This window comes from Pelodiscus sinensis, chromosome 3 (assembly GCF_049634645.1).
Source record: "Pelodiscus sinensis isolate JC-2024 chromosome 3, ASM4963464v1, whole genome shotgun sequence".
In the NCBI taxonomy this organism is placed as follows: Eukaryota; Metazoa; Chordata; order Testudines; family Trionychidae; genus Pelodiscus; species Pelodiscus sinensis.
In genome coordinates, this window is record NC_134713.1 from 55532759 (window position 1) to 55556664 (window position 23906).

Consider the following 23906-nt stretch of genomic DNA (forward strand, 5'->3'; position numbering starts at 1 on the left):
AAGGCTAACCATGTAGGCCATTTGGAAGAGTGAGTTAAGGAGAGTATGGGAACATGGTGAAATGAGCCAGAATTCGAGATTTATAGGATGTTGTGAAGGGAAGTCTGGTGTGGACAGTAGTGGAGGAGAAGTCACAAAGGAGCAGCGAGATTGGCATGGATGTGGCAACAGGGCAAGAGGGGAATGCAGACGGAAGCAGAGAAGTAGGTGAGAATTAAGTTGTACAGATCACTGAGGGTATAGACTAGAAGTTTGGATTTAATTTGGACAGAAGCCACAGAAATGCAACAATACCAGAAACAATCCATCTGTACTCACCAAAGTTGGGTCCTTAACATCCCAGCGAACTTTAAAAACATTGACTATTCAACCTCCATCTCCAGAAGTCCAGAGTCACAGCTAAGGGTCAGAACTGGATTACCTGGTTTGAGACAAGGCCAAGGGAGGAGCAGGATTGGAACAAGGCTGAGAATAAGGGGGTCAGGAGTTATTGTTTGCCTGGGCATGCTTTGAAGAGTTGCTGAAATGCTGTTGGGTTTCAAGTAGTGTACCCCATTAGGCAGCCTAGGTACAAGCTAGTGATACTTGTTAGGTTGGCCAGAGACAGTGGCTCTGAGCCTCATGCCCTCTGAATAAGTAATCTTTGAATATCTGGATGCTCTTTATTTTGACAAAATCTCTTTGCACCACACTGAATTTGGAATAGCAATACATCTCAGAAATATGAATAGGCTGGTCTAGCAGTAGAGTTACGGAATTAATTGGTATTGATTAATAGCGAGGCCCTCTAGCAAGAGCTATTCGATCTACATGAAGCATGACAGAGTATTTAGTGAACGCTGCAAACAGCTGATCCTGTTACAAAAGCCTATTAGTCAATCTTAATATACAATAAACAATACCTAGGATTTATATAGTATTGTTTCCATATAGTGCTTTAAGATCACAAAATCAAAACTGACTGTCATTCAGTCCACTATAAAATGGGGAAGCTGAACCTTGGAGGTCAAGTGCTTTATTCAAGATCACTTGCTGAGTCATTGTTAGAGAGGGGAATGGAACCTCTAATCTTCCGACTCGCTATCCCTTGCCACATCACCCAGCTACAAGCCAGCTCTGTGACCCTAAGCTTACCTTGACCTGCTCAGATCTTTTGTATTACCCTGTAGGCTGTCTGATAAAGCATTACATGTTTGGGAGGGCACCTGTGCTGACAGGCCTAGAGCATCCCTGTCTTTTGAAAGAAGAAATGCAAGTGTTCTGTGTGCCACAGCAAAGCATGTGGCACTTGCCAACTTCATCAAGGTAACAGCTCCTTTGATCTTCTTGCTGGCAGCACGCACCTTCCACTCCTGCTTCAGTGGGAGCTGGCTTCGGATAGGGAACGCCTCAGAAAGAGTCTCTGGACAGCTTCCGTGTGGCATTTTTGAGGCTGACATTCCTCATGGCAGTCAGCCATTTCCTTCACCCACTTTGATTTAATTAGACTCATTTTTCACTGACTAGATTGGAAAGCTCCCCTCCCCCTGCTACCGCAGTGCTGAAGCACCGAGTCAGAAAACTCAGAATTGTGTCAAATTTAAACAAACCTACTAGCCTAGGCTGATGCCATTTACCCACTGGAGACTCTTCCTCCATCATCTATAGCCACACTATCTGCACAACGCCTGGTAGACTGTAGATTATTTGACACCTGAACCGATATGACCCTCTTTTCCAACAGACTCACTTTTTAATTCAGCTAATGAAATATACAAAATATACTCAGGCCCCTGCTATTTTCAGTGCTGTGCAAGAGGTTGTTTGTTGGACAGACAGGTCCGTTCCAAGCACAAATTCCAGAGACATGTTGTGTGTGAGAGAGAATATTCTAGAGTCATTGAGCCTTGATGCAGAGAAGGCCCAGCCTCCTGATATTATGATGGAGGGTGGCCAGTAATCCTGCAGTCTTTCAAACCATGCCCAGGAGCAGCAACTTTTGTTTTTGTCCTAGAGAACTCCAATTTTCTTGTTCTTGACATAACTAGTTTCAACCATTTTTATTAACCCATGCTCTTCCCTGGCCTCCAGAGAGTTACACATAACATGCCACTGAGCAGGTGAACTGATTCATATTAATAAACACCGATTTTTAATATATTTAGCAACCATTCAAACTCTTGGCACAGTGATCCCTGCTTCAATTAATCATCTCTTCAATTGCAGGAGTTGCCCAGAATTTCGCAATTCGTCTTATTCAAACTGGCATGTTTCAATTGCACCATTTTGTTGCTATGCATGTTCTGCCATCCAGTGTGAGGAATCGAAGTGTCAGATTTTATCTTAGTTCAAAAATTCTCAGGCAAATATATGTGGGAAATTGCACAAAGCATTGTCCTCCATCAATGTTTATAGTTGTGTTGATATTCTATATTCTTGGTACATTTTCACTACATGTGAGAAGAGCTGCTCACGGCACCATTGCATCCTCTCCAACATTTATCCCATGCCAAGCTTCCCATTTTATTCAATTCATCTGAAGTAAGATAAGTAGAAGCAATCTGAAATTATCAACTGAATGAGATGTGCTTAGATATTTTTCAAATTTGCCTAAAATAGCCAAATTTTGCAGGATAAGGAAACAGGATTTGCACATAAACCCCCTCGATCTTTGGCCCCTACTGTGCCCAAAACCAAGCTGGAGACCCCTCTTTTGGTGCAATCACAATTGCGCTCTATTGTTTGTAATTTCGCACCACTTTCTATTTACAGAGCTTCAGAGACTGCTAGCTTCTCCAGCTATCTGGGGAGCACAGTCTTTCACTCCCTGGCTCCTTCCCTTCCTCTCCCCTTTACTGCCTTCCTGCCAACCTGTCATAAATAGGAGCTGCTAAGGAGAGTCTGACTTACCTGAAGAGTGAGGAAAGGGTTAAGCAACCAGAGATGTACCTAGGGAGGGGGTTCGAGCAGTCAGCCAATAAAAATGCAGATAGGAATTTCAAACTGGAAGAGAGAGGTTTTTTTCTCTCTCTCTTCTTTGTTTGAGAGGAGAGCCGTTTCTCCCAAGTATTGAAGGAGAAGGGAGACACTTTCTCTCTCTAAGAATGGACTTTTTGAAATGTGTAAGAAGGAAAAAGTTTAGAAAGTCCATCAGGGTTTATTGTTTTCCATGTTTAGGGGTTGGGAAATCATATCTGAGCTGGCTAATTGTTTTTCTCTTTTGTAATTAAGGATTACAACCAAAGGATTTTCCCTGAGTCTATGTCACTTCATGAGTATTTACCACCTAGTCAATTTACTATGCTTGCAACAGTAGTTTTGTTTTGATGATAAAAGAGTTTCCTTTTGTTTTGATTAACCAGTATTGGTTGATTGTTATGTCTTGAAGTTTATGTGCCTGGTTACCCAGAGTCCATTGTTCTCGGCAGATTCCCTCTGTTTTCCCAACTCAAAACAAAATGGTGGTTGGTGAGCAGAGGGGAGAGCTTTACCTTAGGGAGGGGATTCCCAAGTGATCTCTCCCTGGAAAAGGGGTGGGGGTTTTTAAAACTTGGTTGGTGGCAAGAGTTTCTTTTGGGTCTCAGCGAAACTGAGTCCGGACAAGTTTGTCTCTGGAAAGTTAGAGGCAGGTTTTATTCTGTTAGCCAACCCCATCTCTACACTCAGGCTATATCTACACTGGCATGATTTTCCAAAATGCTTTTAACTGAAAATTTTTCAGTTAAAAGCATTTTCGGAAAAGCGCGTCTAGATTGGCAGGACACTTTTCCGCAAAAGCACTTTTTGCGGAAAAGCGTCCATTGCCAATCTAGACGCGCTTTTCCGCAAAAAAGCCCCGATCACAATTTTCATGATCGGGGCTTTTTTGTGGAAAACAGTACTATGCTGTCTACACTGGCCCTTTTGCGCAAAAGTCTTTCGGAAAAAGACTTTTGCCCGAACGGGAGCAGCATAGCATTTCTGGAAAAGCACTGACAATCTTACATGAGATCGTCAGTGCTTTTCCGGAAATTCAAGCGGCCAGTGTAGACAGCTGGCAAGTTTTTCCGCAAAAGCAGATGATTTTGCAGAAAAACTTGCCAGTCTAGACATAGCCCCAAAGTGTCAGGTTGGTGAGGAAAGGGTAATTGGTCAGGGGAATTGAGCCATGACACAGCCCTGAGAATTTTTCTCCCCTTTCTCCCTAGTCCAGGAGACCCCATACCTTTCTTTGGGGGCACCTCTCCTTTCCTCTTTGGGTGGTGGGCCCCAGGCCCTTCCTAACACCACTAGGTATGGCAATCCCTCTACCATCCCAATCTGTTTCCACTTAAAGTTGCCCCACACTTCTAGAGGCACCTGGACCATTGGACAGCACCATGTGTCCCCATGGATACACTCCAGAGCCATTCAAGCACCTGCAATAATCCAGCAGAGTTTTACCAGCCCCCTCTGTATGAGTGTACAGTTGATGCAGTATCCATCAGACCTCTCTGAGGTTTCCCCAGGATTCACTACTTGTTGCAGGAGTTGCTGCTGCATGCTGCTCTGCTCCCTGATAAAGTCCTGCAAGTTTTGCTCCATCTGTCAGGTTAATAAGGCCGAACGCTCAGGCTTGTGGGACAGCTGGAAGCTCTGCAGAGGCTCCTGCCACCTCTCCTTGCTCCATCTGGGAAAGGCCACCCCATAGGATGAAATAGGATTGGATAGGATTTGGGGATCAGAGCTGGGGTTGGAACATTCTGCATTGTCTTCACTATGGTGATTGCTGGGAGCCTGACCTCTGTTGCCATCCTGCAGCAGGTTCTCCGCCCTGGTAATTCCCCAGGTCATCACATCTCTCGTGGGAGGCAAAGGGTGTGGGAGAGGTGGAGCAGGAGTGGGAAGAGTTAAGTCTTGGGGGAAGGAGTGGAGTCAGAATAGGGGCAGGGTAGGGGGCAGATCCTGAGGTGTGAAGAGGTTTCCCTGGGCCATACGCCTCCCCCCTGCCCAATAGGGATGGCCCTATACAATTTCCTAGGTGGCCATGAGCATGTGTACTATGGCCCCAATATGATGCACAAACTGTGGGAAGATAGGCGTTCCTCCACTTAAACTAGTCTGTAAGGCCCAATCCAAAAGCAGTTTCAGGGCTCAGTGACTAGCCCCAAAGGGTGGAGGAGGAGTGCTTCATTAAGTCATTAAAGGAGGGAAGTGGAATCTTGGTTCTTTCGTCTGCCAGATGAGCACCCTAACAACCAGGCAACAGAGTCATTCTGTTGCTTGCTGTGTGCGTGTGTGGCCCAGTGACTCATACAGTCAAAGATGAACAGCTTAAACAGGAGAAAATTTCATCACTTAGCAGAGCACTCACCTGAGAAGTAGATTTCTGTTCAAATCCCTTCTCCTCTCAGTTGCAGAGGGGCTTTTGAACCAGCCTGTCTCCCACAGTCCAGGTGAATACCATAACTCAGGGGTGGGGAATCTCAGGCCCTGGCCTCCAGCTTGTTTGGATACAACCTAGCCTCAGGGCCTCCCCCACCAGCATTGGGGAGCCCACATTGGTGCTCAAGTCCCCCTGCTACCCTCTACAGGTCTGGAGCACACAAGATCTACTAGGCTGCCCCCCCCCAAGCCCTGGTGTGTGAGGATAATGTGGGGAGTGTCTTTCTCCTTCTGTCAGGGGCCACAGTGAGGGTTTATTACTTGTGTGGGTCTCGCAACTGATTTTTCTGTGGGTCAGTGGCCCCTGACCCAAAAAAGGGTCCCCATCCCTCCCTGACTACTAGACTGAGTTACGTGAGTACTCCTTCTCCCCCTCTCCCTGGCTTCTTGATAAAATGACATAGGCACTAACCACCGAGAGTTTGCAGCAGAGGGAGGAATCTCCCTGAGCATCTCCATACAGCCTGGACTTAAGCACCTGTGTACAAAGGGGGGAGGGTTAGCACACCCCGTTTGCCTTGACAACAATTCCCCTATGGGCAACTTAAGTAAGGAGCATCCTGTCTTTTGTGAATCCCATTCTGAGGCTGCGATCTCCCCCCCTTCACCATATAGAGAACTCAGGTGCCTATCCAAAGCTTTGCGCATGCTAGTGATTTTCTAGGCTCTTAAAAGTTAGATATGGAAATGCTCAGCTCCATCACACCTAAGCTCCATAAAGAATCTGGCCCTTAACTTTTGCTTCAGTTTCCATGAACGCAAAACAGGAACATCAAATCAAGGCGAGTGAGGTAATTGGCTGTTTCCCAACAAATAATATTTATTTGTGTTTGACAAGTCTGTTATTATACAGGTTGAATCTCTCTCAACCGAGACTTCTGGTTCAACAACATCCATGGTCCAGCAGAACCACAGGTGCTGCTGGACTGGAGAGACTTGGTGCAGTGCTAGAGGCAGGAGCTCTGCAGGGGCCTGGAACCCAGCCAGGCTGGCTGCAAGGAAGCCAGCGGCTGGGAGCCCTGCCACAGGAATCCAGATGAGCCCGTGGCAGAGAAGCTAGAATGCCAGCAGGATTCGGTGGAACAGCAGTCTGCTGCAGCGGAGCCAGTAGGGCTGGGAGCACAGGTGGTGGGGCAATGGGTTTGCCACACTGAAGCTGAAAGCTCTAGTGGAGGGACATAGGCTGCTATGGCAGGGCTGGATGCACATTGTGAGCCCGCTAGAAGGCCAGGCAAGTAGCAGAACCAGGCTGAGGGGCAGAAATGACCTGCCCTGGTCTAACAAAATCCTCCTTCAGGACCACTCAGGTCCCAAGGGTGCTGGACCAGGAAGTCCAACCTGTCGTTTCAATCAATCAATTTGCCCTGTACTAAAGTTGGGCTTTCCAATCTGAAATTGCTGGGATCGCCTCTGGAGCCTTGTAAATTGCAGAACCATTAACTGTTATGTAACCGGATATTTAAATCAGCTTCTGTACCAGATGACTGGAGAATAGCTAATGTGATGACTTTTTTTTTTTACATTTGAGTTTTTAAAATTCTTGGGGAAACACTGTCTGGTCCTGTTAACTTACTACAATTTATCAATCTGTACCCAAATCTCCTATAATGACACCTCAGTCGTGGATAGTCCTCAGATTTGTCACCTTAAAAGAATGGCTCAGACTGGGAAATCTCCCTCATATCTGGAGCCATGAAGATCAATGCAAAGAATCCATTTAACTTCTCTGTAATAGCCTTAGCATCCCTGAGTGCTCCTTTAGCATCTCAATTGTCCAGTGGCCTTTTGGCTGTTTATCAAGCTTCTTGATGTATTTGATGCCTTTTTGCCTCGCTGCTTCTTTTACTTTTATGTTTAGCCATGGTGGCACTTTTTTGTCCTTGATGTCTCTTAATTTGGGGGCATAGGTTTAAATTTGATACTTTATTATAATGTCTTTAAAAGGTTTCCATATGGCTTGCAGGGATTTCACTCTGGGCACTGTACCTTTTTATATCTGCTGAACTAGTATCCTGATTTTTTGTAGTTCCCCTTTCTGAAATTAAATGCTACCATGGTGATTAAATGCTACCGTGAAAATTCAAATCTAAGCCTATACTAAAATGAGATATAAATAAAAAGGAGGAATAACCTCAGGCTGTAGTATGAGGCAACTTATTTAGTTCACAGAAATTACCCAGTCTAATTAAAGATTAAAGCTGACAAACATAATGAAATGAATGTTTATTTTCCTGAGATTTCTCTCAGAAGTGTATAACTAATTTTAGCAACTGGTGCAGGAAAAGTCAGGGGAAGTGCCTTCAAATGTTTTTTTACAGCCTTCAGTAGGGAAGGTAAATAAACCCTATTGGACTTCCAGCCATTTGTATACTGGGAAAGCTGACCCAAGAGGGAAGGTGCTACCTTTAGAGCAATGGTTCCCAATCTTTTTGATACAGGGGACCAGTAAACCCATTCACAAGGTTTTGGAGGACTGGTAACATTTATTCGAATATTTGCATGTTCATTAACCAAATGATGAATATACAAACAAATTGTGTTGCTGGTTCTATCTGTCCAGCAGATTGTCTCCCGCCCCCCCGCAGCTCCAATCCCAGCCGCTTTATCGGCCGGCACCGGCTCTCTGGCTGCATCCGGTGCCAGGCGTTTTGCGTCGGCGCACACGGCTCCAAGCCTTCTCTCTGGGTCCTAGCACCCACAGATCTAGCCCCACCGCCCAGGAGCATGCCAAGAGGGCTGCGCCGCTGTGATTGGCAGTGTGGGGTGCTGTTAACCCATCACACAAATTAATAGGATCATGCACGATAAGTTTTCTAAGGACCGGTACTGGGCCACGGACCACACTTTGGGAAATGTTGCTTTAGAGGAAAGGACGCTAAAAGAAAACACGATCCATCTATATATATCTCCATGATGCATATATTGTGTTATCAAAAATGCTTGTGCAAGAAGTTAAGAAACATCTAGCTTGTCAGCTAGCTTTTAACAGCACAATTTTAAGGATGGCAAAACCTTAAAATATTTACCTTTAAAGAAAAAAGTAAATTACTGATCTGATTACTCTTACTAATTTATTTAAGCACACTTAAAATTCATTAAGTATTTAAAATTGAAAAATGTTTCTAAGCTACTGTTTACAACAGTACATATTCAAAACAGTGTAACAGCAAAAAAGTATAAAATATCATGGCACAAGCTTCCTCTTTGGACTTTTTATTTCAGCTCATTGTATGAGGTCTACCACCTTTTTAAAGCCTCTTACACAAAGTTCAGAACAGTGCTTTAACTGAAGAGGTTTCTTTAAAACTAGTATTAAATGTTAGGTATTTTCTGACCAAAAAAACTAGTTAAGTATTTTTCTAAGAATATTTTTCTCTTAGGAAAAAAGCATCATCTAGAAAATTGAGTTTACAAGGAATCAATTGTATACAGTGCCACTTTATTTACATGTTCTTCTGAGTTTTACCAATACCTCCAGTGTGCCATTTATCATCCAATTACAACTAAACATCTCAAGCCAGGATGTTAAGATTTACTTGCATCAACCAACAATGCTGTGTTTTAGCAATTTTATATTACAGAAGCACTTGTTTTCTGAAAGTCTAAGACAATCCACTGATATAAAGAAAGTCACTGATATTGACTATGTTTAACAAAAAACAAAACTGTAGAATATACCTTCTAAGTGTACTTGTACCTGACAAAGTCCTTGCTTCAGATCCACAATTTGGTTTTTATAGAAATCTAAAAATCCTCCCCCTTCTTTTTAAAGTTTCATCAAAAGGTTGTTTTTTTTTAAAATTTAGACATAGCTATACAAATATTTTTAATAAAAACTATAATCTTGTGCCACTATCAGAACCATAAAGCTTGATGGACTAGCTCATTTTTACTATTTACCATTTGCATATCATTCTGGTTAAACAAACAGTAAATGGCAAAGAGTGTATTAGAGTTTTAAATAATTCTGTATCAATAGTCTATGGCATTATTAGCAACAGAGATAATAACATTACTTTAAAAATAGGATGTTTATGCTGTCAGTGCCTTTCCCCCGCAAAGAGCAGCTCAATATGTATTTTTATGAAATTTATTTTACACATTTCTAGTAAAGAATGCATTATTGCATGTCATTTCTTTATCCGTGTTTGACTGCCAGGTTTTGTAAACGCAGATACATCAAGACTTTCACCACTGTTGCATTGCTCGTATAAAGTCTGAAATTTAAAAAGATAAAGGGATAGAAACAATCATTCTAAGAATTACTTATTCAAATGATGTTTGTAATAAAGGAGGTTATAGTGTACAAAATTATTTCAATAGACAATAATGAGTACAATCTAAACCAAGCACTAAAATTATAAATATATGCAAATGGAGAAATTAATAGGAAGACAGGATTAAAACAGTACTAGAATTGGGGTGGTATAAAAAGAAGGATTAGATCCCCGGTGGCCTAAAGATACTGGAAAAAGTTCCCAAAAACAAAGGAAGACAGAGAGAGGTCATACTGGGAAATAGAAGATCTCTTGGGTAATTTTTTTTAAGAGAGTGAGATGAGAAAATTCTCTATGGAAAAGACAAGAGCAGGAAGGCCAGGGCTCCAGACTGAAGTGATTCCCTACTGGGAGAGAAAGAGGCTCCCCCACTAAGACAGTGTCCCCTAGCTCTCCCATTTTCTTGTAGGTCCCAGACTGGTTCTAAGCCCTCCTGGAAAACCTTTTGCATGTCTGTGGGGAGCTGGGAGCAGTGAGTCATTTCACTGGGGTGGAGTGCTAATAAAGCAGAGTACAGTTGCCAAGTTCAAAGGCACTCCAAACCTCAGAGTGATTGTGGAGTAGGAAAAGTTGGCAGAATGGACTTTAAGATGGCAGGGAGAGGAAAAGGAAGCACATTTTAAACTGCTCTTAAGCTGCTCCATCTTTTTCTAGAATGTCATCTGGAGCTCTTCTGAAGCCTGGAAGAAAAGGGATGCCTTGGCAAGAGTTCTAGCTGCTTCCAGAGAGGAAAAGGCGTAACTGGGGAAGCATGCCTGAACACCATGGAGGAGGAAAAACAGCAGAGAGAAAATTCTGCATCTGGATCGGCTGCCTGATGGACACATGAAAATTTGCTCATTCATACATACTGATTGCAGGAAAGTGCTGCAGTGCTAGCCCACTTCACAGCAACTTGTTTTTTTGCTCTGACCACAAGTAACATGACTGGGCTGCATCACAGGGGACAGAGAGAGAAAGGAAAACGGTAGTTGGCACAGCAAAACTAGGGAAAAACGTTTACTGGACAGGGCAAGGAGATGAGAAAAAAAAATCTTGTAACCATCACCACCCTAACTCCCAATCCATTCCAGAGGATCATAAGAAATGGTGATTTACTAATCTGCAAGTTCCATGACAGTATTGCACAGTTCTTCTGTATGAGGGGATAAGGATTTGAAATATGTATTCATATTAGCTTTGTGATACACACTTATTTTAACTTAGCTGATTATATTTTAATGAAATGTGAACATTAGATTGATACAAAAACTACTCACTCTAGCAGCTCTAGAGATAGAGTTAGGAGAGTTCAGACCAATAAGTTGGCCAAGGATGCGCTTCATTTCTTCAGTTGTTCCTTTTGTATTCAGACCACCTACAGTTATTCAAAAATAGATATGTTGAAACCTGCATTTTAAGTGTTATTTTCAAAATGCATAGTCTTATTTTGACTATACAAAAGTTACAGAATTAAGATACTGCAGCCTTTGCCATTATATACACAAGTATACCAGAAACACTTATACATAACTCAAATTGGAGAATTAAAACAAAAAAGACATTTCTCTTTTTAGAAATAAATTTAGAAAAATCTAGAATGTTTGCTAATTTATTATCATATAATTTTAATATAAACATTACCTGTCTGTGAATGGGTTTGAATGTGCACATATGGATGAGTCAACAATTCAGAAATTGATATTCTTTGTTTAGGGTTCCTTATTAAGCAGTGCTACAAAAATAAAAAGACTGAAAAAATTAGTGCTGTGGGTAAATATTCGAAGCTAGGTTTTCTGCAGTTAAATATACATGCTCTGTTTCATAAATCATTACAGTTATGCTGATTTCCATGTATAAATCTATAATTTATAAAAATTTGTTTTGGCAAGATAATATATTGGCTGTATTTGTTGAACAGGAAGGAAGCTATAACACATGTATAGGTCTTCATATCTTTAAACTAAGATGCCTAGAAATCCCCTCTTCCCAGAAACTGAAATACTCCTGTAATATTACTCCTTCGTAACCAGGCATCAGGAGTAAGAGGATCTCCTGTTGTAAAGGCCAAAGTATTCTGACAGTTTAGTTAGGAATAGAACTGGGAAAATTATTTTGAGAAAAATTTTGCACTCAGAATGCAGATTCTGATTCACTAAAATATTTCACAAATTTGTATAGGAAAAAAATCTATTCTAAATGACTGTTTCAAATTTTCCTTCAATTTTATCAAAACATAAAACCAAGACAAAACAAGACATTTAGTTCAATGAGAAACCATTCCCCCAATTTTTTTTTTAAATTCTCAAAGGGGCAGCTATGTTAGCCTGTAACTTTAAGAATGAGTAGTCCTGTGGTGCCTTACAGACTAACACAAATACATAGGATCATGAGCTTTTGTGGGTAAAACCCATTTCATCAGATGAGTTAGAATGGAAATAACAGAAACCAAGAGTTATATATAACAGCAAAAGAAGTGCCTGTCAATAGTATGACCCATGTTAATAAGGCTAATTAAATGGGCTTGATGTGTCCCATTCATAGCTTTTGATGTGAAAATGTGGATGTTAAAGGTAGGGGAAATTATTTTTGTAATGCATCAACTAGTTAATGTCTTTATTCAAGATGAGGGTAACAGTGTCAAACTTGTAGATGAATTCCAATTCTGCAGTCTCTCTCCGTAATTGGATAATGAAATTCCTTTGTAGAAGAATGGCTACTTTTTAAATCCATGATTGAGTGACCAGGCAGGTTAAAATATTCTTCTACAGGTTTGTGTGTGTTACCATTTCTGATTTCTTATTAGTGTCCATTTATCCTTTGCTACAGAGTCAGGACTACTTGTTTTTCAAAAATGTCAGCTAAACTTAAAAACAAAAACAAAAAAAATCAATTCCGTACCCTCGTGAAGCATAGCAAAGTTAAAGACAATCCAAATAAACACGTGGATTTTAGAGCCTCCAGAAAAGTTAATCATTAAACAGAAAACATTGCCAACGTTAACTATTGGGGAACTGCTGTAATGCTAGAACATAAATTTTGAAAATCCAATACAACATGCCTGTTATTAAAAAGGAATCAAGTAGTACAAATGTTGTGATCTAGATTTATATTACGCAACACAATTATAATCATTAGTATTTCCATTATGTTTCTCAGTTCACGTTCCACAAATATCAAAGTTTCCTTGCCCCCTCAACCAATCTCTAAAAAGGTTAACTGCCTTTGCCAGGTCAAGAGGAATGTCTGGATGGACCTGAATCCATACTCCCTGTTAAGACAGCACACTTGGCCACTGAACTGGATTCTCTTCCAAAAAGCATTTCCCCCCTCCCCGTACAGAGCATATGTTGCACTTCTACTGTGACTCAGCTAAATCAACCAGATCATGCTGCTGATCACATTTGCAAATTGCACAAAAAACTATACTCAAACTAGAGGAACCCACATAATTAGCTTTAGCATTAATCTTCATTTTGGCAGTCAGACCCAAAAGTACATGCACAATCAGAATTATGCCCACTTGGGAACCAAATTAGAAAGTGTTTCAAAAGAAGTCGAGTCACAATAGTCTTATAAAGGAAGAACCATCACTTGAATCTGAATCCAACTTTAAAAAAAAATAAAAATGAAGAAAGTTACCTTTAACACATCCTGGAGATCTTTCTCTGCAATATCGGGGAACTCTATTTCAAAACTAGGATCAATTATAGCATGAAGTTTAGTGATTTGATTTGTTATGTGCTGAAACGGTGTCTTCCCATAAGTCATAGAATATAAAATGCATCCCAATGACCAAACATCACTTTTGGGACTTATCTAAAAACAAAGTAATTAACTGATTAATATATACATATACATTTTAATTTAAGATGGAATGGTCTCTTTTCTCATAGTTACTAAACATAATTTACTTTGTGTAATATAATTTTACTTAAGCAATAAGATACAATAGGGTGTATGTTAGATAGCATTATGATCCACATTAGAGTTTATGCACAAAAGTCAAAGGCGGAGTGCCATTAGCTGCCAAGACATGTCATTATTAGCCCATAAATACAAATCCTGGAGTATACTGTTACAATACTAATTTCTAAAAAATATTTTCTAAATAATTATTTTTATGAGGAATAGATTAATTTGGGTCACCCTAGGGAAAGACAAGCAGCTAAAGAGTTAGTGAAAATTAAAAGAAAATATTTGATTTTTAAGTTGAACTTGATATTGGTTGTGATAGTTCTCTCCTCTTAGCATTTCATAGGGTATGTCTACACTACAAAGTTAGTTCGAACTAACGGACGTTAGTTCGAACTAACTTTAATAGGTGCTACACTAGCGCTCCGCTAGTTCGAATTTGAATCGAACTAGCGGAGTGCTTAGTTCGAACTAGGTAAACCTCATTTTACGAGGACTAACGCCTAGTTCGAACTAGCTAGTTCGAACTAAGGGCTGTGTAGCCCTTTAGTTCGAACTAGTGGGAGGCTAGCCCTCCCCAGGTTTCCCTGGTGGCCACTCTGGCCAACACCAGGGAAACTCTATGCCCCCCTCCCGGCCCCGGACCTCTTAAAGGGGCACGGGCTGGCTACGGTGCCCGTGCCAGGTGCAAGCCTGCCAGCACCCAGCTAGCAGACCCTGCACCTGGCACGGCACAGAGCCACCCACCCGATGTCCCCCAGCCCACCCCCTCTTGCTGGGACCAGGCTGGCGGCTCCTGGGAGCTTGCCGTGGACCGCAAGAGGCGGGCACCTTCCTGGGCTAGTGCGGACATCGTGGATCTCGTCCACGATCTCCGCACTAGGCACAGGAAAGTGGCCGTCTAGGGCAGGAGAGCTGCCAGTCTGGCCACCCAGGAGCAGGTGTGCATGAAAATCAAGGGGGTCCACTGAGACCCCCGACACTGAGCCCTGAGCTTACAATGGCCGTCCTGGGTCAGACCAAAGGTCCATCTAGCCCAGTAGCCTGTCTGCCGACAGCGGCCAACCCTAGGGACCCTGGAGGGGATGGACCGAAGACAGTGACCAAGCCATTTGTCTCGTGCCATCCCTCTCCAGCCTTCCACAAACTTTGGGCAGGGACACCACTCCTACCCCCTGGCTAATACCAGTCCATGGACCCACCTCCATGACTTGATCTCACTTCCCTTTCAACTCTGTTCTAGTTGTAGCCTTCACAGCCTCCTGCAGCAAGGAGTTCCGCAGGTTAACTATTTGCTTCGTGAACAACAACTTTCTCTTACTAGTTTCAAGCCTGCTACCCATTCCTTTCCTTTGGTGTCCTCTAGTCCTTCTTTATGGGAACTCAGGAAGAACTTTTCTGAATGCACCCTCTCCACCCAACCCCTGCTTTTAGAGACCTCTATCCTGTCCCCCCTCCGTCTCCTCTTTTCTAAGCTGAACAGTCCCAGTCTCTGTAGCCTTTCTTCATATGGGACCTGTTCCCAACCCCTGATCATGTTAGTTGCCCTCCCTTCTCCCAGCCTTTCTCTTCCCCTCTCCCACCTCCTTTTCCCAGTCTCCCCCAGTTTTGTTCAATAAAGACAGAGTCAATGTTGGAAGAAACGTTATCTTTATTTTGTACATCAATAAGAAGGGGGGCTAGGGAAGGGTAAGTGGAAGGAGGTGAGGGAGGAATGGGGTACGAGCCCCCGATGGGGAGGACTGGGCTGGCTCTGCGGGCTTCTGGGGGTGGAAGCTCTCCTGCAGCCCCCCAATTACCGCCTCTCCCCAGATGGCAGCCTGCGGCAAGTGCAGCCGGGCTGATGGCCGAGTGGTGTGATGTGCCCAGTGTGGGTACTCTGGGCACTCCAAGCCAGAACGTCTTTGCAAGCGGGGCACCCCTTAGAACTGTCTGTCCGGGGTGGGGGTCGGGACCCTTTAAGCGCAGACCTCGGCTAGCCTGAGACAGCTTCTCCACGCTCTACGTCCTCCTCTGATGCCCTGCCGGCACTGCTTCCGGCCATCCTTAAGCCCTGTTCAGAGTCCACTCAATGTGGACTTGCTAGTTCGAATTAGCAAAACGCTAATTCGAACTAGTTTTTAGTTCTAGACGCGTTAGTTCGAATTAGCTTAGTTCGAATTAACTAATTCGAACTAAGTTAGTTCAAACTAGCGCTGTAGTGTAGACGTACCCATATAGACTATGGTGAAAAAAAATAATCAAAGGAAACTCTCCTGCACAATCACCAACTGCAGTATCTGGGATATGATGTAGAGTTTTGGAGACAGAATTCTTTTTCTTTTTTAGTGGTACATGATTCAGAATTGCCTCCAATCAGTCTCTTAGAAGTCAGAGGTGGCAATGCAGTTTAACCTCAATTGAGATATAACCCGGACAACAATGTTCTTTTTTTCCCAGTGTTTCTTTACTAATCCCATCATAAGTGTATGGTAAAATTAAAAATGGGAAGAGATTACACAACTGATGCCAAAAGCCAATATAAGCAGAGGATCTGATAACCACCAACATGGATCTCTTATAAGGGAAGGGGAGTTTGTGGTTGTTTAATAAAAGTTGCAGATCCGGTGGCTTGGCGGGCCGGATGCAGCCCTCAGGCTGTATTTTGCCCAGGCCTGCTCTAGATCATCCCTAACAAGTGTCTGTCTAACCTGCTCGTAAATATCTCCAGTGAAGGAGTCTACAACTCACCTAGGCAATTTATTCCAGTGTTTAACCACCCTGACAGATAGGACGTTTTTCCTAACATCCAACCTAAACCTCCCTTGCTGCTACTTAAGGCCATTGCTTCTTGTCCTATCCTCAGAGGCCAAGGAGAACAATTTTTCTTGCTCCTTCTTGTAACATCTTTTTAGATACTTGAAAAGAGCTCCTCTCAGACTTCTCTTTCTAAACTAAACAAGACCAATTATTTCACTCTTCCCTCATAGCTCATGTTTTCTAGACCTTTAATCATTTTTGTTGCTCTTCTCTGGACCTTCTCCAATTTCTCCACATCTTTCTTGAAATGTAGTGTCCAGAACTGGACGCAATACTCCAACTGAAGCTTAACCAGCACAGAACAGAGCGGAGCAGAAAAATTACTTCTTGTGTCTCTCTCACAACACTCCTGTTAACGCATCCCAGAATCATGTTTGCTTTTTTTTGCAACAGGGTTAACGTTGCTGACTCATGTTTAACTTGTGGTCCACTGTGACCCCTAAATCCCTTTCAGCAGTATTCCTTCCTAGATAATCACTTCCCATTCTATATGTGTGAAACTGATTGCTCCTTCCTAAGTTCAGTACTTTGCACTTGTCCTTATTAAACTTCATCCTATTTACCTCACACTATTTCTTTAGTTTGTCCACATCATTTTGAATTTTGACCCTATCCTCCAAATCACTTGCAACCCCTCTCAGCTTCATATCATCTGCAAACTTAATAATTATACTCTGTGCCATCATCTAAATCATTGATGAAGATATTGAACAGAACTGGTCCCAGAACAGACACCACTTCTTGTGCCCTTCCAACATGATTGTGAACCATTAGTAATTACTCCCAGACAATGGTTACCTAGCCATTTATGCACCATCTAGATTTCATTTCCCCAGTTTATTGATATGAAGTCATGCAGTTATATTTTGGTATATGGCTAAGATGGTCTTGCAAGATATTCACTTCAATAATCTCTTTGTGCAAAGATCCTACAGACTATTGCTCAGCTAAAGTACACTAGCTATTCTAAAAATGTGAATAAATATTGTAGACAAGAAAATTCCACATCTTCAATTCACCATTTTGCCAAAATTGTTAAGATCAGAGGTGAAGCCTTAACACTACTTTATACCCGTATTAGAATCTCAACATATCAAAATGTCATATATAGATAGTGAGAAAAAGGATGTTTTAGACCTAGAGGAGATTCATTGACTTAATACTATTTCAAAGGGTTATTAAAATTTATGTACTAAATATTGCAATTTCTATAAAAAAAATCAAATACAACCAAATCAAATGTAACCTGAGATTAAAAGTTTCAACCTGAAAAAGATAATAATGTTGGCAAAATTGTATTTTTTGGAAGTAAGACATTGTCTCACATAGAGGGCAGTATGCTGATGACATTCAGCTATTTCTCTTTTTCAACTGTGCCCCCCCCCCCCCACACACACTACTACTATGTCAGAATTCCTACAAAAAATAACTCTTAAGATAAACTGGTTCTACTTGAACTGAGATAAGATCAAAGCGATGCTGGTTAAAGAGAAAAAGAACACTTTGAAGAATTGCCCCCTTTTATCATCTCCACATTCCAAAAGACACATACAGCCCGCCATTCATTCATTTATCACTGCTGTGCAAAGACTTGGCATTCAGCCTGACTTCTCACTACACTTCAGTAGCCAAGTAAAAGTTTCCAAAAATACCTTCTTTCACCTCCAGCTTGCTAAGAAACTTCATCCCTTCCTCCCAGATGATGATTTGTCCATAATAATATATGCATCTGTCACCACCAAAATGAAATACTGCAACTCACTGTATCTGAAGATCACCTACAGGTGTTGGCTTGAGGGCTGGGTCCTAATTTTCAAAACAATTAGTAGATCAAGTCCCAGCTTCATCAAAGACTACATTTTGATTTGTGAACCACTATGAAAGCTGTGATCCTTGGGACAACAGAGATCACAAACCATGTGAGAACTGGGGATAAACCATTGTAGGTCAAGGAGATCCAACTAGGGAATTGTTTGCTGGAGGACCATCATTATGGAATATTGCAAAACTTCCCTCTGAAAAAGCCTTTCACCATAAGTGACTCTCACAATATGAAAACAAAAGTCTACCTCAGACAGTTTTGATCCTCAAAAGGGAGAAGCGCGAGCAACTCCATGAAGTCCAAAAGGGAGTTTGAGCACCTTTCATGTAAAATCAGTGTCAACAACAGATACTACAGTGATAGACAGTGGTATAAAGGAATAAGATGAAAGTTTGCAACAGAAGTTTATCATCATTGTCTGGGCTTGAAGAAGTTTACTTCATCCTTACTAATAACCTTATGCTCTGATCAGTAAGGCTGTGTCTAGCTACATGCCTCTGTCGTCAGAGGCATGTAGATTAGACACATAGGCAAAGTCAAATGAAGCTGCAATTTAAATGATCGCGGCTTCATTTAAATTTACATGGCTGCCGCGCTGAGCCGACAAACAGCTGATCAGCTGTTTGTCCACTCAGCGCGCTAGTCTGGACGCTCCCCTGCCGACATCAAAGCCCTTTGTCGACAGCCCTGTTATTCCTCGTGGGATGAGGTTTACCGGGGCTGCTGACAAAGGGCTTTGATGTCGGCAGGGGAGCGTCCAGACTAGCGCGCTGAGCGGACAAACAGCTGATCAGCTCTTTGTCGGCTTAGCGCGGCAGCCATGTAAATTTAAATGAAGCCACAATCATTTAAATCGTGGCTTCATTTGACTTTGCCAAAACAACAAATCTACATGGCTCTGTGGACGGAGCCATGTAGTTTAGACATACCCTAAGAGTGGAAGTTATACTGTGCTATGTCTCCCATAAAACACCATGTCCATTCTTAAGGGAATGCACGATTTCTCATTTATAGTAGCTAACTAGAACACTGACAGTCAGCTTTTTTTTTTTAATAAAAGCATTAAATGTAACTTATTTTACAAGAGTCTCCCACTTGTTATTTTATACTCCTTTCCTTTTAACTTCAGTTTAGTTTTGCTAGTTTTTCCTTTTGATCAGAGTGAGATCGCAATTTCTCAATTTGCTCTCTTTCATAATTTAGGACTTCAGTCATACCCTCCCATCTGTTGCCCTGCCCATCTTCACCTCCAAGGAAAAAGCAAGCATGTACTCTACTCAGATGCCTTGATGAAATAGTTTTCCTCCATGTTCTGTTACAGTGAAAGTTTTATATTCTAAGTTTTTGTTTCTTCAAGATACCTGAAATATATCCTACTTATAAGAGAGAGAATATATTACCTTTGATTTAGATTTCCCATTTTCTCCATAGGAAGACATATCTTTGATTGCCTCTGGCGGCATGTAATTAATTGTGCCAACCTGGTAACAAATAATATACATATATTTAAATTAACCAAGTATTTAATGGAATTTAACTTATTGGAAAAAAGAATTTTTACAAGTAAGTTACAGTTGAATAGGTAGGTTTGAAATCTAATAAAAGCCTTGAAAAGCAACATTCCAGACTTAGTATTTGGGTGAGTATCTGTGTCATGCTCGGACTTTTAGGGTACATCTACACTGCATGAAATATTTCGAAATAGCACGTCTACACTGCAGTGAAGCCTCAAAATTAGTCCGTGGCAGGCTTCCCTAATGTAGACATGCTATCTCAATTTAGAGCCCCAGAAGAGGAATAACTTAGAATGGCCATGGCGAGGGACTATTTTGAAATAGCAGCAGTGGAACGTCTACACACGCCTTAAGTCGAAATAGCTATTTCAAAATAGGCGTTATTCCTTGTAGAATTAGGTTTACAGATTTCAGAATAAACCGTCCGTTATTTTGAAATATGCATGTAATAAACACAGAAATTCCCTCTAGGATTATCAGTAGCATTTGTTTTATTAGCTCATATCTTGCCTCGAGAAACATTAAAAGTATTGTGTAGCACAAAATTGTAATGTTTGTTGTTTTCTTTAGGTTGGTAGATCACTTTTAATGTAGCAGATTCAGAAATTACATTTTGTAAAACGTGGTAATCCATCTACAGGTTGCACCTCCCTGGTCTGGCACTCTCGGGACCACAGTGGTCCCGAACTACAGAATTTACCAGACCAAGGGAGATCAAGGCTCCTTTCTGAGCTGTAGGTGTCCCTGAAGCCTGGGCTTCCCTCCCCGTTGCTGACTTCATGCAGCGGCTCCTCAGGCTAGGATTCCCCCAGCCACACCAGCCCCTCTCCACTGGGGTACCTGGCCGGGACTGACTCCTCTTAGCTGCCATAGGGGCTCCCTGACCTGGGACTCCCCTGGGCTGGACTGCCCACCTGCCACAGGACCAGTCCCTGCCAGCCCAGCTGGGGCTCCCCAGCACCTGCGCGATTCCCAGCTGGCTCATGCTCCTCACTTCTGGGGCCCTCTTGTTCAGCAACATTCGTGGTCCTTCCTTCCGGACCACGGATGTTACTGGACCACAGAGTCCTGGATATGGGAGGTTCAACCGTACCAAAAGTATTTCACCTGTGAATCTTTAACAATGCTTGTCACATCTGGCTGCATTTGGTTCGCAATACCAAAATCTATTAGTTTTAGCATTCCATCAACTATCAAAAAGTTTGCTGGTTTCAGATCACTGTGCACAATGCCTGCAAGGTAAGAAAACAACACTTCCATTATGCCACTAAATAAGAACACAGAATTGCCTTATTTTATCAGGCTCATGGTTTATAGCTCATTTTGTCCTCTCAGAGCAGTCAACATTAGATTCCTTAGAACAGAGGTGGCCAACCTGAGCCTGAGAAAAAGCCAGAATTAACAATGTACATTGCCACAAAGCCACAGTAAAACATCAGAAAATCCATCCTCACCTCCCCCTCCCCCATCACCAGTAGTGCCTCCTGCCCACCACAGCCCCACCAATCAATCAGCAACTCCTTTCTCCCCATGTCTTCTGCCTGCCACGATCAGCTGTTTTGCAATGTTTAGGAGGCTCTGTGAGGGAAGGGAGAAGGAGGGACAAGGGCATGGCAGCCCCTGGGGAAGTGGCGGGGTCCATGAGAGAAGGGATGGAGTGGGGGCAGGACCTGGGACAGAGCCAGGGGTTGAGCAGTAAGCACCCCTAGCACACTGGAAGGCTAGCACCTGTAGCTCCAGCCCCAGGGTTGGTGCTTATGCAAGGATCTGCACATTAACGCCTGAAAAAATTGCATGTGGCGCCGAAGCCACATGTTGGCCACCTGCCTTCGAAAATGCAGAAATGCTGACGTAGGATAATCTGCCTCTCCCAACTTAATGTTTAATGACAGATTGGTTTAAAGCCTGAAGCATGAGACTTTCCTTTCAATAGTCTTAACGTCAATTCTAGATATACTTGTTATTCATGTAGTCATCCATTTTCCCTTTGAATCTTGCCAAGTTCTTGGCCAAATGACATTTTATAGCATTCAGTTTAGTTATACACAAGTGAAATAAATATTAGTTTTGAATTTGCTACCTTCCATTTTCTTTGAATATCCACTTATTTTGTTGCATGAAAAATGACAGATGTAAATGAGATGAATAAAATAGGTCAGAAACAACACAATTCAGGGGTGGGGAACCTTTTTTGGGTCAGGGGCCACTGACCCACAGAAAAATCAGGGGCTGCACACAAAAAACCCTCACTGATGTGATGCTCGACTGAGAAGGAAAAAGACACTCCTCACATTCCCCTCACACACTAAAGTCTATGGAGGGCCAGCCTAGATGATTTTGTGTGCTCCAGCCCAGGGGAACTGGAGTGCCAGCACAGGCTCTCCAATGAAGGGGGGCCCTGAGCCTCAAGGGCCGCATCCATGCAAGCCGGGGGTTGCATCCAGTCCCCAGGCCTGAGGTTTCCCACCCCTGATATAAATAATCCCTATCTTGTCAGACAGATACAGAGAGGGGGCCATATGAGTCAGCAAGGAGAAAGGCAGACACACAGAATTGAGAAAAGAAAATGGAAGCAATGTTAGTTATCAGATTTAATGAGGCAGGGTCAGTATATAAGAGGGAAACAGAGCAAACCAGAAGAAAGGGTAGAGTTATCATATATAAAGTCTTAAAAGGAGAGGACAAGCAGCTTGACTCTGATATGAAGTATTGGTAAGAAATACAGGGAGGAATAATGTGATCCAGTCAGTGTCTTATAATTTTTTTTCCATGTTGCAAATGAATGGAAGGTAGTTACATGGGAAACAAGGGAGGCATGAAAACCATATAACAAAAAGAAAAGTCTGTTCCAGTCTTTGTATCTGTGTCCTGGTTACCACTGAACAGACCATTGACACTATTTAGCAAGCATTTTAGTCAAGACATGGATCAAATTCGGTAAAACTGTGGAGTAAAGTATAACTGTGGTACTTATGTTCCAGAGGTTATACATCCCTCTGGAAATCAGAGGTGCTCTGAAATACACAAAATAAACAAAACCTCAAGGACTCTGCCTTAAAGCCACAATCCTGGAATGTGTGTCAGCTTCCCCCAGCACAGAGAGCAGCTGCTCCACCAAACTAAAATAGGTCAGAAAATTTTATCACATACTAAACCATCATCTAGAAATATTTAGCAATACCGTGTTCATGGATTGTGTTAACAGCTTCCAACATATTTTTCCAGTAGCTCTTTCGTTCCCATGGATTAATGGTCTTTTTCTTTTTAAGCCAGCTATTGAGATCAATATTTCCACATTCCATTACCATGTAGATATGCTGCTCAGTGATTTCACTAAAATAAATAATAAGGAGTTATCATTACACAAATTAAATTGTAGAGTAACTGCTTTGAAGAATATTTTGAAAAAAAATATTTAAAAAGGTTTACTCACTAATCATAAAGTCGGATGATCTTATCACTATGTTGCTGTAGTTTATTTAAATGAGCAATTTCGTTCTTATAGCTCTCAACAGTCAGTTGATCTGCTTCCTCAAGATTCACATATTTGATAGCATACAACTGTCTCTTTTCATTCAATACTTGAAACACCTGCAAAAGAGCAGAGAAACTATTTATGCATTCCCAATGTTTGTTCGCTTTGTGGGGACAGAACTCACCACATCTAAAAATGGACAAACAGCAAGATTTGGGGAAGAAAACAACAATTTATTTTTAGTTTACAGAGTTACAAGTTTCTCTATTTAGTCTCATGGTATTTCACTTAGAACAAATAAAGGGATTCGGAAGTAAGTTCAGATTTTACAAGTAGGGAGTTCTTGGGCTCTCAACTGAACCCACTTCCACCCTTAAAACTACAAGTTAGAATGTGGACAACCTAAGAAAAGATGGTAGGGATTACTGAAGAAGTCATCAGATTATGTTCTCAATAAATGTATTCAAGTGATCTTTGGACAGAGAACTATGACTTAAAGTTACTGTTTAATTATTTTGTATGAAGCTTAACTTTCAGAGGTAACAGGTTGTGACTTTCTGCTGCATTTCCCACTTTACCATAGTCATCTCTGTTACTTTCTCCCCATATATTCCTCTCAACTTAACCAAGTTTTCACCTCTCATTCCCTGGAATAAAATTGTAGCCTATGCAATTTCAAAACCATTTCCATTTCTATCAACATTTCAATGTCTACCATTAAGACCCCAGTCTTTCAGACCCTG

General features: G+C 41.9%; 1 protein-coding gene across 1 annotated transcript in view; it reads right to left on the reverse strand.

Moving 5' to 3' along the window:
• Positions 1 to 8427: 8427 nt before the first annotated feature.
• TTK (TTK protein kinase) overlaps positions 8428 to 23906 on the reverse strand; it is a 75232-nt gene continuing 59753 nt past the window's right edge. Inside the window, exons 15-22 of the mRNA XM_075923778.1 lie at positions 23122 to 23279; positions 22870 to 23021; positions 20796 to 20920; positions 19575 to 19655; positions 13281 to 13457; positions 11283 to 11373; positions 10919 to 11016; positions 8428 to 9599 (exon numbers count right to left, since the gene is read on the reverse strand). Coding sequence (XP_075779893.1) covers positions 9513 to 9599; positions 10919 to 11016; positions 11283 to 11373; positions 13281 to 13457; positions 19575 to 19655; positions 20796 to 20920; positions 22870 to 23021; positions 23122 to 23279 — 969 coding nt within the window. The 3' untranslated portion in view covers positions 8428 to 9512. The remainder of the gene's footprint in view (positions 9600 to 10918; positions 11017 to 11282; positions 11374 to 13280; positions 13458 to 19574; positions 19656 to 20795; positions 20921 to 22869; positions 23022 to 23121; positions 23280 to 23906) is intronic.